This window comes from Hylaeus anthracinus, unplaced genomic scaffold (genome assembly GCF_026225885.1).
Source record: "Hylaeus anthracinus isolate JK02 unplaced genomic scaffold, UHH_iyHylAnth1.0_haploid 0, whole genome shotgun sequence".
Lineage (NCBI taxonomy): Eukaryota > Metazoa > Arthropoda > Insecta > Hymenoptera > Colletidae > Hylaeus > Hylaeus anthracinus.
This window is the reverse complement of record NW_026533254.1, coordinates 3,999,162-4,014,883: the sequence shown is the minus strand read 5'-3', so window position 1 is coordinate 4,014,883 and position 15,722 is coordinate 3,999,162. Positions and strand designations below refer to the sequence as shown.

Below are 15,722 nucleotides of genomic sequence, written 5' to 3'. Positions count from 1 at the left end.
CCTTACGAGGATGTTTTTAGCAGAGATCATAGAAACGATCAATAAATTGTCAAAGAGCTTCCCTTATGTTAAATGAAATCATAGCGAACATAATAGATGGACACTCACGGGCTAGGATCTTGAAGAAGAGTCGCCAGAGTCAACGCGTTCACCCACTGATTCATGCTCTCGCGACTGTCAGCCGCGAAATGGTAAGTCCTCATGTTGGCGTGTTCGGCTTTGAACGCAAACTTTCTGTTGACCTTGTCTTCAGGCTTGCAGACGGTAACTCTGTACGATGGTAGCAATATCGAACCCAGTAATTTCTCCTCTTCCGGGCCTGCAAATAAACATTTAACGAATTTAAACAAAAAATAAGGATTGTCGCTCTGTTGTCCAGTAAAATAGACTCAAGAGTGGATAACGATTAACCTAGAGGTGAATGTAAAAGTTCTTCCAATTTACAAAACTTTTTACTTTTATTAAAAATTCAATCATGAACGAACAGATATGCCTTAAATCATATTCTAAAAGGATCTGGTTAATACTCAGGAACATTTCATAATTAAATTCTAAATTAAAGTGAAGGAATACAGCCTACCTCATACACTACGTAGTACATCAACCTCCTCAACCGTAATGAGCAATTCGTGTTAATGAGGCTATGAATAGTTTTGGTAATACCTAGGAATGAAACTTAAAATATTTCCGTCTTCTATATTTCTAAATTCGTCGTCTCTTTTTGCCTGAAAGCTGTTCGAGATACGACCCAAGCACGCGTCCAGTCTTTACGTCAAACGATTCCGGAAAGATCATTTTCCCCGATCCATTTTATGCCAGACCAGACGAAGCACTCGCGAAAAGAGTTTCCCGTCAAAAAGTCTACGAAAAAGCCGAAGAAAGAGGGTCGACATGCTCGTTCGTTAATGAGAAATATTCATCCGAGTTCCTGGTACGCGTTGCGAAATCCACATGTGAAAGGGACTCGGGGATCAAGGGTAAAAAGGGTGGCCCAAGTGCACGGGAACTCTGCGAACAATTTCGAGGCCTATAGAGAACGAGAAAAACACTCTTGCGTATGTTCGAGTATATTTATATCATATTTTTAATTTCATCAATCTCTGGTATCATGTTTGTAGAATGAAACTAGTGAATAAATATTTTGTAAACACATTTATTGAATCCGCCATTTTGAATTTCTAAATTCTAACTTCAAGTTTAAAGTCAGTAATCCCAAAAACCCCTGTATACCAAGTTTCATTTAAATCCAGTAACATTGCACAATTTGTCACGTTACATTACATCCGCCATTATGAATATCTAAAGTTTGAGTTCAGATTTGGAATCAGCGACCTCAAAAACCCCTGTATACCAAGTTTCATTTAAATCCAGTAACATTGCACAATTTGTCACGTTACATTACATCCGCCATTTTGAATATCTAAATTTTGAGTTCAGATTTGAAATCAGCGACCTGACAAACCCCTGTATACCAAATTTCATCAAAATCGATCGTCAGGAAAAATGTTTCTCTTTCAAAGAACTTTGAGGGTTTTTCCAAGCAGGAAATACTACAATGTTTACTATTATGTCACGGAATTTCGAGGGGTTCTCCTTCCAGGAAATACTACAATGTTTACTAGTATTTCTCGGAATTGGAACGGCCTTTCAAGGACGTTATATACATATATATGTAGGTCACTGCGCTTGTCAGTCATTTAAAATTGTCTATAAAATAAGAAACTTTGAGGTGTCATAGCTCAGCGTAGATTCTAACAAAAATCAAATTAAAGGGCGGAATTTCTACTATCTAATAAATAGTTATTATCATTGTTAGATATTCTTAAACAATGGTTTATTTGTTGCTGTACTGAAATATGATTCCGGTGTAGTAGTTGACATGCTGGTAGTTAATTTGCGGTTCCTGGCATGTAAATACTACATAGTATCAAGAGCTCCATAAAATACTCTAATGAACTAAATACACGTCAAAACTAAATATATAAAATGTGCAATAATAACATAACGTTTAACAAAATCCAAGCAACCTTGATTCGACTTTATTAGCGACTCGATTAGTCTTCTGCTAAGAATTTTCATCGAGCATGGCCCGAATCTAATGCAAGGTTAACTCGGTCAAGATCGTTTCGCGAACCTTCGAGTCATCTGCAAGACATCCTCTATTGACGATCGTTTCAGGGATGTCGTGCACGAAGACGGTCCAAAATGGAAGCCTCGTGGTACACCGATGGGAATGGTAACCGGTTTCGAGTAGGCATTGTTAATCTTAATTACCCGTAGTCGATTTAACACACACCTATGCACTGTGCTTGTCATCCATGTCCATTCGTGTCATCGCCAATGTCTAGGGAGCATGATTTCCATAGCGGTGTACTGAGAAATGGCAGGCATACGATACATCGTATGCGGGCTCTTCCAAAGTCAGGATTAATTGTTTCTGATCAGATCGATCGACACCAGTAGGCGCGTAATTAGAGCTAATCTTAGAAGAGGTCTAATCAACGTCTAGACATCATTGCTACCTTGCTCACGGCCTCGGCGCGACACCCAAGAAGTCGACGACGTCCCATCGATCGCAAAAGTCGCGCAAACACGCCCAGTAATGTCCCCTGACACGGACAAATGGAACGGGAAATCATTTCACGGGCTTGCACGACAGAAGTCTGACAAATCGAAAGCTCGACTCGACGCATCCGAAAGCTCCTACGCCATTGACACGCGTAGATATCGCGTAGTGCCTGGTTCGCTGCCGGCGCGGCGAATAATAAATCACGGCGCAACGTGGACAGAGGGAAAGGAAGAAGATAAAAAGTGCCATAAATTTTTGCATGCACGCCCGAATGAACACGTAGGAGCAGAGGAGCAAAAGGTAGCCTAGCTAGCGATGGCGACGAGCTCTGGTTCGCGAAGGTTGTACGTTCACGTTTTGTGAAATTGGTGCCGTCTAACCAAATCGTGCGGTGCTAAGGCTTGCGTTGAGAACACGTGGCTAAATTTATGGGAAAGAATGCTGCTGTGCTCGAAATGAGTTGTAGTGGGATCCTACCTTCGAGATTGCTAAGGTTTCTAGTTTGCATCGGGTGTAGTTCCAGTGGAAGCAACTAAATGCTTGTTATATAGATGAAAGCATACTTTTATTAACGAAAATTGGACAACCCAATAAATAGCATCTTTAAAGCAAAGTTAGTTTAGCGCCACGTTGCTTATCATAAATCAATCGACCATGTTTTTTCAGAAACTCTTCAGCAGTTCACTCTTATCCCCGAAAATGTTTAATATTCTTGGATGAAAATTTTTGTGTTTTATCTTCGAGTATACATCTTTCGAATAGAGGAACACTAATTAGTGATTATGAAATACATTAACCAAGCACAGAAAAACATTCGCGAAGAAGTGCCTTTTCTCGACCTCGCAAATGCCCCCTAACCTCTTAATAGCTCTTATCCGACGATTTACAGGAAACGACGTGAATATTAAAATCCGCATTAAACGAGTTCGCGCTCAGATGGACCAAAACGGGGACGGTAAATTAATTTACACCGCTGGAATAATAACCCAGACACGCATTGTTCCTATTGTGTGTACCCCTTGTATAATATCGCGTTAATTAACAACAGTATCCACGGGAGCGTAAACGGTCGGGCGGTTTCATTCACTGAAACTGGGGAACATCGCGACGGAAATTAAGCGATTATTTACAGGTGAACACGAACGAGATTAGTCTGGCCTCGTGGAAGTCTCCCTCGATTCGCAAAGGGGCTGCCAAGAGGCACAGGGACTCGATAATTAGCGGAATCCATCGAAACTAATTTAACTAACTTTCCTAAGTGTGATCCAAGCATCCACCGTGTCTGCAACTTTCTCTCCCTCCGCCCTCTTTTCGTTTTTGATTACCGTTGTCGCAATTAACCATCTTAACAACCGAAGTTACGACTAACGAGGAGACACGAATTTTCTGGGATGGCTGGAATTTAATACAAGTTTGTCTACTTGGGTAATTCATTTTCAAATTTAAAATTGTGGAAGAGACAAATAAGACACAGGATTCGAATTGGAGGCCTTGGACTGGTAGATGACCGCTTTTCCTACTGAACTTTCCTTTTGTTTACTAAATTATAGTACTTCATACGTGATTATTAGCAAGTACAATAATGCAAGACATATTAACCCTTTGAGTGCCAGAGGAAATTTTCATACATATCCGAGAAATGGCAGACAGTTTTAAGAAAATATGCATAATTATAAACAGAAATGGATATTCAGTATTATGTAATACTGAAAGCGTGTCATCACAAAGTTCAGAAGTAGTAAATAACTGCCTATTAATTGTCCTTCTTACAGCCAATTTTTCCTTCCGATAACTTGTCTGTAACAATCCTTGGCGCGAGTGTTGCCGAGAGGTAAATAAATTTTGTTCGTAACAGGAAATATATCAAGAAAAATGAAGAAACTGAAATGATCCCTGAGGTGGAACTGAAAGAGTAGGTAAGTACGAAATCAGGGATCTCGTGCAATTAGTGTTCCCGTGGAACGATCTACTGGAAAAGAGTTAAGGGCTGTGGGTTGGGTGAAGGGAGGGTTGACGGCCTGAAATTGGTAGAATGTAACACGTGAAAAACGACGAGAGCAGCGAGATGAGGGTTGATGCTGTGCCAAAGCCTGCGTGGCCATTGAACGGAAAAGAAAAATTGTTAATTTTATTGCGATCCTCTTATCGGAATACAAATTGCGCTGTTATTCGCGGAGATGGGAACGATAAAATCGATGGGAAATACCGATTGCAGTCACGCGTATACTCGTAGTTCCTCAATGAGATTTAATATGCTACTCAAAACTTTATTATTGTACGATTCAATATTATTAGATGTTGCTAGATATACGTCTGAAATAGAATTTAACAACAAAACATTGTATAGTCATAGTGTATGGTGTATATTAATTAATCATTTAAGGTGGTAAGTGTCTTTTGAGAATTGATCAAGTGTTAGAATGGTTAATCTATACTATTGAGTTATCTGGAAACTCCATGTGGATTTTTGATAGATGGTACATGTCTGAATATATCGGAATAGTTGAAAACAATACATGTATACATCTATTCAAAGGTGGAAAGGTCATGGAACAAAATAGTAACTTTGTAATTCATTAAATTCATTCAAATGTGCCTTTGAATTTTTCTTAAAAATTTTATTAAATAGTAATAAAGGATATCCATATTGTATACACCACTGTATTGTAACCAAAACCGTCGAAATCAAAGGGCGATTCATTTTCATGAAACGTGCCAACCGTGTACAAGAAGAGTAATAACGCAGTGGAAAGTTCTTTGTCGTTTCTTTTTTCACAGAGGAGAGACAACACGTAATATCAGAGTGAAAGAAAACTGAAGAAATCTGACCTTTGTAGTAAAAGAGGCAGTACTCGGAGAGGACGAACCACCGTTTCTTCCACAGCATGAGTCCCTCGGAGCCCTGTTTGTGTAGCCAACCCTGAAGGGCGACGGGAGCGGAGAGTGGCCTCTTCGCGGCTGGCGATCGCAAACCTTGTGAACCGCTCCGTCTGCGAACCCCCGACACCGACGCAGCCACCCCCGAGCCATCGTTCTTGCTACGTACCTGGACGGGTACGGGTAGGGGTGCCGCCTGGACAACCTGCAATCATAGTTAAAATTTCTGTTACACTTAAGCAACATCAACAGATTTTCGATATTACATTATGGGCTAGGAAGCACTTGCAAGGTCGAAAAAAGGCACTCCACGAATTTTTTTCTAGGCTTGTTTGACATTTTATAATCAGTGTTCGTCTATTCGAGAAGTATATACTTGAAGATATAACACACAAATTTTCAGTAAAAAATATAACAAATTCTTGGAGATATGAGTAAACTGCTAGAGGATCTCCAATGATTTAGAAGGTTCGTACTTTAATGTACCAAATGACGAGTAAATACTTCTAGTTAAATTAATGTTATATGTAAATAAATAAATGAGCAGAATTCGTTTCTGCACCTAATAAAAATAAAATCTTTTTAAGGAAATCTCTAAGAAAAAAAAGAGGAATTTTTTGATAAACGAGGTAAAAAAAATTGTCGACGTCTCACAGTCCTCCAGCAGGACCTCAAAAAGGGTCACGAAGAGTCAAGGATCAGCGTTCGATATTGGCGTGTCTAATTTGTAACGGGGCCCTCAACAGAGATGAAAGCTCAAGTGAAAACGACTGATTGGCGCACAGAGGAGTGCAGAGGTCAGCGAACGACCATCGACATCAGCGAGTTTCAGTTTTTCCCTCGATTTTCCGGGTTAGAGCTGGACAAGCTAACGAGCTGGTCGAAGCGAGACACGAGCTGCCACTCCGACGTAATCGGCTTCACGTGAGTTCGCGTCGCACAACCCCGCGAACCTGATTTCCTAGGAAAAACATTCGTCCCCGTTGGACCAGAAAATTCTCCCGGAGCTTTTCCAGGGAAAGTCCAGGCGTCCAGAATCGAGACACGCTGCAAGGACCTCGCTAAAGCCACGACGGTGATGTTTTCGTCGTTTTTCTCTCAATTAAGACGACCGACGTTCCAGCGAACTCGAGGATGTCTTTTCAGCTGTACAATTTCCCTGATATCACGTTGTCGGAAAACTGATTTAACCGTCGGTAATTTTGCGGTATCCAGGCACCTTCCAGTAGATACCATTGCACGGATTTTATTTTATCTGCGGAAAATAATAATGCTTCGAATGCTCTTGGTTTGCTTTATTTTTGGTGAGAGGAATTATTCTTACTTTTCATGCTTGCATTAAATTTGTAAAACTTTATAAAAAAAGAAATTTACACTAATTTATAAATAATTAGTCCTTCGTGGGATTTCCTTTTGATTTTGCAATTGCTGCAACTCTTCTGGCATTGCTTGGTACGAAGCAATAAACAGATGTGTTTATGTTACAAATTCCACTGTAAATGGTTTATCATAAGAACCGTACGAATACTTATTGCTTCTATATTTCTGCCGATTTTATAAAAAAATAAGAAGTTAATAAACTATAACTGCACACAGAAGTTTTTTAGGAAATTGACTGATGTACAAATACATTCTATACCCACTGTATATCTGTTTTTTACGAAAACCTACCAACAATTTGCGCAAGAAAAGGCTACATTCCTGAACGAGGATAATCTTTCGATAAAATCCTTTTCTTTCGTGCAAAGGTCTAAGCGCATATTGCACGCTGAAGCTAACCGCCTGTCTAGACATTTCTGTCCTCATTTTCACCGAGGACGCGGATTCGCAGAGCAAACAGCAACTCTCGTGGCTCTGAGGTTTTCCAGGATCTATCTCGCGGGCGGAAGTAAACAGAGGTCGTTCTTTTCGAAGAAACATTGTTCTCCCCCGCGTGGCACGCGATTCGAGACAACTCGGAGCCTGGAAAATACGCCAAAGTTTCCCTCGTGGACGTCGACGAAAAAGACGGATATTCGCTTAAGTAATTCGTTAAATTAGGGAGTCAGACGCTCGCACGTTTCTAGACAAGGCAGAGTTCGAAACTCCGAACAGGGACTCGCCAAGTATTCCTGACGCGCGGTGGAAACTTGGTTACGCAGCCACGGAAAAACCGTCGGCGAAAATGCATTGGTCACGCAACTTTTCAGATCCGTCTTGCCTCTTTTTTTTCCGGACAGCTGTCTCGCGTGAACGAGACTCGCGCAACTTCCAAAGTAGATTAGAATCTCGAACGAGGAGTGAAAGACGAATAACTGTTTGTTGAATGGAAATAAAGAGTTGCATTGTAGATTTGAATATTAAGTGGAGAAATTAATCCTGTACTTTTCTGAAGTAAACTTACTATACGCTTATAAAGAAAAATTATTTAAGTTTTAAGTGTGTTGAGTTTTTAGCCTAATCTTCATTAGAATGAATCTAAATGACCAGGAAGATGGGAAAGATTGTGATTATATTCGTTCATAACACTATGCTATGTTTCACATATTAACCCTTTCAATTTGGCGTCCAGTTTTTCTCGAAAACTACACTATTAGGATTTTTTTTAATTTTTTCCATACTAATTTTAGTCCAAGTTAATCCTAAAAATTAAATTATATTATTACGAGAAAAAATAATTCAGGTCTGAAAGGGTTAATGTAAACAACAGAGCAAGTGACATAAATGTATTGAGTGACCCGATAAGACCAATACTATTGTCAACCATTGAAATAATTTTCACCGGCAATAATTAATAATGCAATCAGGAAATACCATCTTCCACGAAAGGTCTTCACGACAGTGTCCGCGCAAGTGCAAATAATTGCTTCGATTAAATCGTTGCAAGCCTTATTGCATTAATGACGCTTGCGGACAGGTAATCAATGAGCAAACGACGGAACTGAAAACGCTTAAAGTTCTCCGTTAATTCACTAGGATTTCTACATCAACTCCAAGCCCCTTATCGCCTCGATTTAACCACGTTAACTTCAAACGACATCGTTAACCCCAACGGAGTCTCGTATCAGGCCACTGGAAACCTTTGCAACTGCTATAAACCCCTATGACGCGTATCGATTCTCGAACTACCACGGAACTATGCAACTTCTGCTACCTCGTCCAACGTCTCTACGATCTTCGTTATCAGTGGAGAGATCTTCTCTAATCATGACGAGTATTCGTTTCGAATGACAGCCAAGCAATTTAATAAAATAATTCTCCCAGTCGTTGCAAGAATTGTCTTTAATTTATTTGGATGTACACAGCGTATACTTATACTGTAAGTTGTGGTTAATGAATCGAAAATGTAAAATAAACTGTTTTTATAAGAACATTCGTTCTGGAGAAAATTGATCTTGCATTGTTTTGGAGTACCCATGCAATCAAATACGACTTGAAGGAATTATTTTATTATTTATTTCTATAAGCAAGGATTGAAATTAAAGGGTAAGTATATCAAGTGGAAGTAATAAATTATTTTATTCGAACCTTTTTGCTGTCCATTCCGGACGTCGAGCTGGTCACCGGCTGGTCGAGCCTGAAACAGAAAGAAAACAGATTTGTAAAGCAAGCATCGTAAATGTTTCTACTTTTTTTTTTTAATACAATCCAAACAAAATTCGCTTTTGTTCATCAATTTCAATTCCAAAGTGGAAGTTACAGCAGTACTTGTAAACACGCATAGGCGTGTTTTTACTGGAAGCATTTGAATCGCAAGTCCTTCGATTGGAAATGTTTCAGTTGCACAAGTTCCCATCGCGAAAACGACTGCTTTTCGCTGGAATCCGCTCCCTCGATCGACTCTGTTGTCGTCGGTTTTTTCCTGTTTCTGTTTCGAGTTCGCGACGCATGTTAACAACTTCAACCCCTTTGTGGGGGTGGATACGGGATCTACTGGGAGCCTTTGAACAGCACTTTGCGCGAGTCGGTGTCGTCAATTAGAGGAAACAGGGAAGCCGTTCCATTCCGTTAGCGCCACCGGGTTTTTGCGAATGTTCCGCCTCGGCTAGACTGCCTTTTCTTTAACGAAGTGCTCGCTTGCCGTCGAACACTTGGAAGTCGGATACAAAGGAACGTCGACGTCGTCTTCTTGAAAATTGATCGTCCTTTAAGGGGGAAACCATAGGAAGCTATAAATTAGGTGAGTGATTTTCGTGACCTTTGTTTTTACAGAGAAGAATTTATATAATTTTGGTTTAACTTTTAGAATAGTTTAGGTATTTGAAACAGTACATTCAGTAATTTTTTGGATTCACTTCACACAGAAATCTTCGAGATGGCACGTCTTTTTCGCATGCTTTGTTTAAATGCCTTGAATATGAACTAAAAATCGACATAATATCATTACTTAAATGCTGATGTTTGGGAATTTTTTTCTGACGATACTAAACATCTACGAGTCGAATATTAGACGTCGAAATATGAGTATCGAATGCTGATAGTTTCTTACTGAATTCAGTCACTTACATTTATAGTAAATATATCTATATTAATTAAATTTCATTATCGGATCATTGTAGATCCGCGAAGCTGTTAATAATTTATGAAATACCGTTTCACAGGGTCTCGTGTCGGACACGGTTCTGTTAAAGCAGGCAGCAACGATTACGAAACCTTTCCGTGCTTTGTAGGTGAGTCGATAACTTATCCTTTAAACCAGTACATGAAATGCAAACTCATTCCATCAGGATGAAAGAACCATAAATGGGCCGAGTAGGTAACGATTACCATGAAAAATTGCTCGGTTATTATTTTCAGAATGCTGCAGAAAATAGGAACGGTAATACACGTACCGTGTGAGCAATCAATCACCTTTCAACGACTACGTATTACGTGAAACGCGGTTTTGCAATTTTTCTTTATCTTATTAATGTCTTTATTACGCGAAATCGTGAAATTGTGAAAAATTTTATGCCACTTTGTGTACGGTGCATACATATTCGCCCATATCTCCAGCGAATTTGGAATATCCAAGTTGTTCAAACTGGAATTCCCGAATGAGCCGTTACACGGTTATGCGAAATGAAATTCCTTTCCAGCGAATCGTGCTTCGCATAATTCAATGGCAGAGGAGAAACTTTGACGATATCATTTTTCTCAACAGTCCCATTACTCTCTAATTCAAGATTTAAAATCTGTTTGTCCAGCAGCTCTGAATTCCCGATGGAGATTTTGTTTCTCTCTTCGCGAAGAATTCGTGATTGGGATCTCCCAAAAAATAATCAAACGTCGATCTCTCTTGACATTAGGCCAACGAAAACTGGAGCAACGAAGGAAGGGAACAAAGAGGCCTATAAAACACGCCAGAATTCAACAATGGACGTCGGCGACGATTAAAAACGTGCTTCACGTTGTAAACGAGCTGAAAGGAGGGCGCAAGATCGAACGACCGTATCATCCTGCAAAGTCGTAAAAATCTACCGACACCGTGGAAAACTTTTTATTCGCGATCGTGATTTTGAAGTTGCTATTATGTTTCTAGAAAAATATTTTTCTTCTGTTTCAGATATTTTCATCGTCAGATACCTTTCACAATTATTTTATGAATGTATTAGGTTGTCCCAAAAATTTCTTCCATGACTCGCACTCAGTTATTTTCTGTGGCAATGTTTACATAAATAGACAACCTAATTTCTTAGATGTTAATGTTGTAACAGTAACGGAGCAAAATGAATCGTATGCAATTCAATAATGTAACATTAGACACAAAATATCGTGTATGTATTACTTATTAATGAAATAGAAGAAACTTTTAGGATAACCTAATACATTGATTATTCCTACAGTATACATTTTATTAAATCGAACAGTACTAAAGCTATAAATTATTTTCCAAACTATTTATATACTTTTTACATGAGGAATATACACTCATATATGAAAGCATTTGAATACCTGCATCCCAAATTGTTAGCAAAAAACTGATTGAACTGAACTGAAAAATTGAAATTGGTAGGTTTGAGTTGCATTTACAAAACAATACTGCAACAAGTAAAGGATACATATGAAAATAAAGAACATCATCCATGCAGGGGAAAATTGTCCTTCCTTATCCTACTATGTTTTTCATTGTCATAACACGTCTAAAATGATTGAGTATCTGTATTTGTAGTTCTATCACAGAAGGAACCGATACTCTTTCATCTTACAAAGAACGTTGAAATCGAAAGGGGTTAGGTCCAGTTCCTCCCTTGTTAGATACTAAATGGTTTTTTTCGATGGACTCGACACCCCGCCGTTTGCGGAACGTGACAATGCGAGAGGAAGGACGCGAAGGAATGTTTGCACGAGATCTTTAGAACTGCGTCGTCGAGCGTTGAAATTTCATTCCGACCGAGTGGATAGGGAAAGGAAATGCAGCAAGGTGTTCCTCCGGATGGAACGGTCGTCCTCTTCCATCGGAAGTTTCCCGTAGATGAAAGAGAACCCGTGAAGGGACGGGGTTTCCGGGTGGCTGTAATGCGTGGAGAAATATTGCACAGATCCTTCTCGTGCACTTGTTTCAAGGGAACGTTAGCGTAATCTCGCATTGTTTCGCTGGAAAAATTACACGGGCGACGTTTGAAAGAGCCACCTCATCCTTTTTGCCTCTCGGAATCCTCGCGAATATTAACCCCTGGATTTGTACAGGGTGCTAAAACGCTCTTTAACGCAGTAACCACCTTGTCGTGTTCCAAATATCTGAGAAGAATTAATCAAATGTTTCGTTATATGCATACATCCATTACATCATTTTCAGAATACTTTTTAGTAACTGAAAATTGGATAAAAATGAATTAAGTTAGTTGCTTTACATTTGCAAAATATAGCGTGATTTATTCTTAATGATTATTAATATTTTTGCTAATATCTCTGAGACAATAAGAAATATCAACAAAAATTTTTAAATACAAAGTTTAATGCTCTATCGGTGTTATAGAATGTTAAAAACTATTAATTTTTGTAGTTAAAATTTTTTCAACATGTGCAGTGTTGCTGACGCCGAACAGAAAAGCTGCACCTAATAATAAATATTTTCACGTGCCTTTGCTACAATACATACACTGAATACTTCTCTTGATTGTTTAATCCCTTTGCTCTTCGCTAACACGAAGTGGTTGAATTCGCAGCGAGGCATTGAAAACTTTCGTGTATCGAGTATTTCGTTCTTCGTTAACGCTATGCTATCCAATTCCTTGAACAACGTGTAGTAACTATTACAATGGTTCAAAGGCAGCTGGAAGTGCCCCGAAGCTCTTTGAAAATTATGCAAAAGCGCTTTCTATGAGCTTTCCTCGTCGAACACGTTCGATCCCGTCGCGAATTCAAAATCCACCTGATTGTTTCTTCCGCCTACGGTCAGTGGAACCAGGGGCGACCCGGTTTCCAGACAATAGAGACGTTTTTACGCTGATGTCGTTGAAAATTTATCGACCGCCCCCTGCAAAACGCTTGATTCATGCGAGCACGTGGAACGCCTGAAAGGGAAGAGCTCCTCTGGCCTGTTCGTGACGATACTCGGCCACAAATTGCTAGGATGTCGACCTCTCTCGACTTATACGGAGTGCTCCACCAGAAACAGGCCACCTAATTACATTCTCGATTTTCGACTTTGTATTTGGTTGTCTGGAAAGCTTGCGGATTTAAAAAAACAAAAATTTGAAGGCAAGACGATTGAATTTAGATATATATTTATTGAATTACATTGGGACCATTTTGTTCAAGAACTTTTTTTTTTATCTTTTACACTACTCGAAGCTTCCATCCTTTCGAATTTCTCAGATTTTTCGGCAAATACTTTTCAAAGTAACTTTTTATGTCAACTAAGGAGTCATCGAGGAATCGTGACTTTAAATCCATAAGACGACGTGGCGTGAAAAGTGTTCTTCACGTGATATCACGTCTCCTGGAAAAGGATCTTAAGAATGATGGTGGCGTTCCGATCGGACCCGCAATCCTTTAACGCGCCAGACTTACAATTATGAATAATATACGATACAGCGGTCGTTAAATGGAGTTTCGGTGTTCCGTGGCCAGGAAAATGCACCATCTCGGTAGAATTTATGGCATCGCACCCGTTCTCGTGGAATATGAGAGCAATATTTGCATGCGCTGTAATCGAGCTGAAACACGCTGCACGGTGCAAGGACGTACAAGTTGTTGAATGGATGAGAGCTTGTACCAAGGGTGTTAATAAAACACGTCGAATGGAGATATTAACGTGGGATCGATCGTAGAATATCTAAACGGGTGGAATTTATAGCCTGTCCTTAAGGGAACATGAATAGAGCCTGCGTTTCATCCGATAGCACAAAAATCCAAGTAGTGTATATGAAATGTCCTTTTTCAAGTCTTTCAATTATCTGAAAATAACATCCATCTTTGCTCTGTCGTCGCTTGTTGATAACTATATTAAAGAAGACAAACTATAGTGCAAGACTGTTTGTTGATTGTATACTATTTGTTAAAAATAATAAACAGAACACAGTTATGGTTGAAATTATTTCCATTTCTGTGCAATATTTTTAAAATATCTTGTGCAGTTACAGTTTCATTTGTATAAACGAAACTGCACTTTCATATGCACTAATGTAATAGTTCAAGTATGCGATTCTTTGTGTAAATCGCTGTTTTATTTATCTTTTGGAGCAACAATTAAAACAGATGGGATAAAGGTGGCTTGGTTGAGAGAATACGGTGGATGATCAATCACTGGCCAAGTCAGATCACAGTGTGTCCTCTTCGCGGTTTTTGCTATACGTGGTTGGACGTTGTCGCGGCGAGAAGCAAATCCTTTTCTATTAACACGTTCACGCCGGCTCTGCTCTTTATGTTTCTCGCTTATACATATGTCCTGATGGGACATATAAGAGTGAGCTACCGATCGTACACGCCGACGTGAACGTGTTAAACGAGTGCTTAATTTACTTATCTTTCAGGTGTTGTATTTATTTTTATTTATCTGCTCATCATATTAAAAACAATATTAAATTACGAATACGAGAATATTGCATCATATTAAAGCAGGGTGAAAGGGCGAGATTCAACGAATAAACATGTTTTACGACCTAACTCGTTGCAATTACCATTACCCCGTTCGCTGTGTAATAATGTTGATAGTATTATTATTATTATTGCTTTGCATGAATATCATGCAAATCGTTAAATGGGAAAGCATCCAGTATACCGAATTATCGAAAATGTATTTATACAACGCATGAACCTTCGCAATAATGTTACCGTTATCGCGATGAGCAAATGAACTTTAAATTTGAGAAAAACGCCAGACTTTCTCCCTGCAATCGTCGATACAAACAAAACCAGACCCCGTACTTAAATACGTAGCAAAAAGTATATCTTCAGCTTTAGAACTCTCGCTGCGAACTAACATTTAAAAACTCGATTTCAACCACTTTTCGATGGTATTGTGGTATCATTGCTGGAAGAGATTTTGCATAGGCATAAATTCATGCAGTAGTTGAGGTTTTAAGACTAAAAAATGTCTAAATACAAAGTTCCTTCGAAAACGATCGCATCATAAATCTGTTGATTAATTTTTGCAGAGGGTTGTATAAGAAGTTCGTTAGGAATACCTCTTTTCGGTTTTTCCAAACAGGAAAACTAAAGACTCTAGACGTCGATGGGTTAACTAAGTTGTACCAAAGTATTTTCAATAAGCAAGCTCTCGAACTCAAACCTTCAAATATCAGGCATCCCTGAAACCACGAATCGAGGTGTTTGTATCGATCAATTCTAGTCTATCGAAGCATATTGCTCAAATTTGGCACTTCGAATGCTAACTCCGACAACCGCCATCCATTCGTAGCTCAAATTCCTCTCATACATAAACAACACACTTTCAAACACGCGTTCGTCGGCGAATTCCTCACAAACGTCGATTCCACGGAACGCTTCCGTACAATGCAAGCAATCGATAAGTCATCCGAAATTTTTGGCTCCCAGGGGACGCGTTCAAGGTAATCCAACGAGTCGAGAGGATCTCTTTTGAATGCAGAGTGTGCCTGCGGTATATCAGATGGAAGCTTGAGGTTCGAGAGGAATCGATTTACTGTTCCCAAAGTACTTTGTTCGCGAAGGCTGCGGCCACGGTACTCATTCGATAAAGTGGTGTAACGATCCACCACTAGCGCGAGGCAACAATGTCGTGTCGCCCGAAAGATTTACCATAGATACCGTCGCGGCTGCGCGAACTCAGGTGAGCCTGGAAACGCGTGCAACGTAGTGTGTTTTTTAATAGACAAAATTAAAAAATTCAAAT

At 39.4% G+C, this 15,722-nt stretch overlaps 1 protein-coding gene across 2 annotated transcripts in view; it reads right to left on the bottom strand.

The window, feature by feature from the left end:
• The window catches only part of LOC128895750 (uncharacterized), a 211,551-nt gene that overhangs the window by 78,330 nt on the left and 117,499 nt on the right, over nucleotides 1–15,722 (bottom strand). For both annotated transcript variants that reach the window (XM_054158629.1, XM_054158635.1), the window contains exons 3-5: nucleotides 8,954–9,002; nucleotides 5,399–5,651; nucleotides 109–319 (exon numbers count right to left, since the gene is read on the bottom strand). In XM_054158629.1, the coding sequence (XP_054014604.1) occupies nucleotides 109–319; nucleotides 5,399–5,651; nucleotides 8,954–9,002 (513 nt within the window). The remainder of the gene's footprint in view (nucleotides 1–108; nucleotides 320–5,398; nucleotides 5,652–8,953; nucleotides 9,003–15,722) is intronic.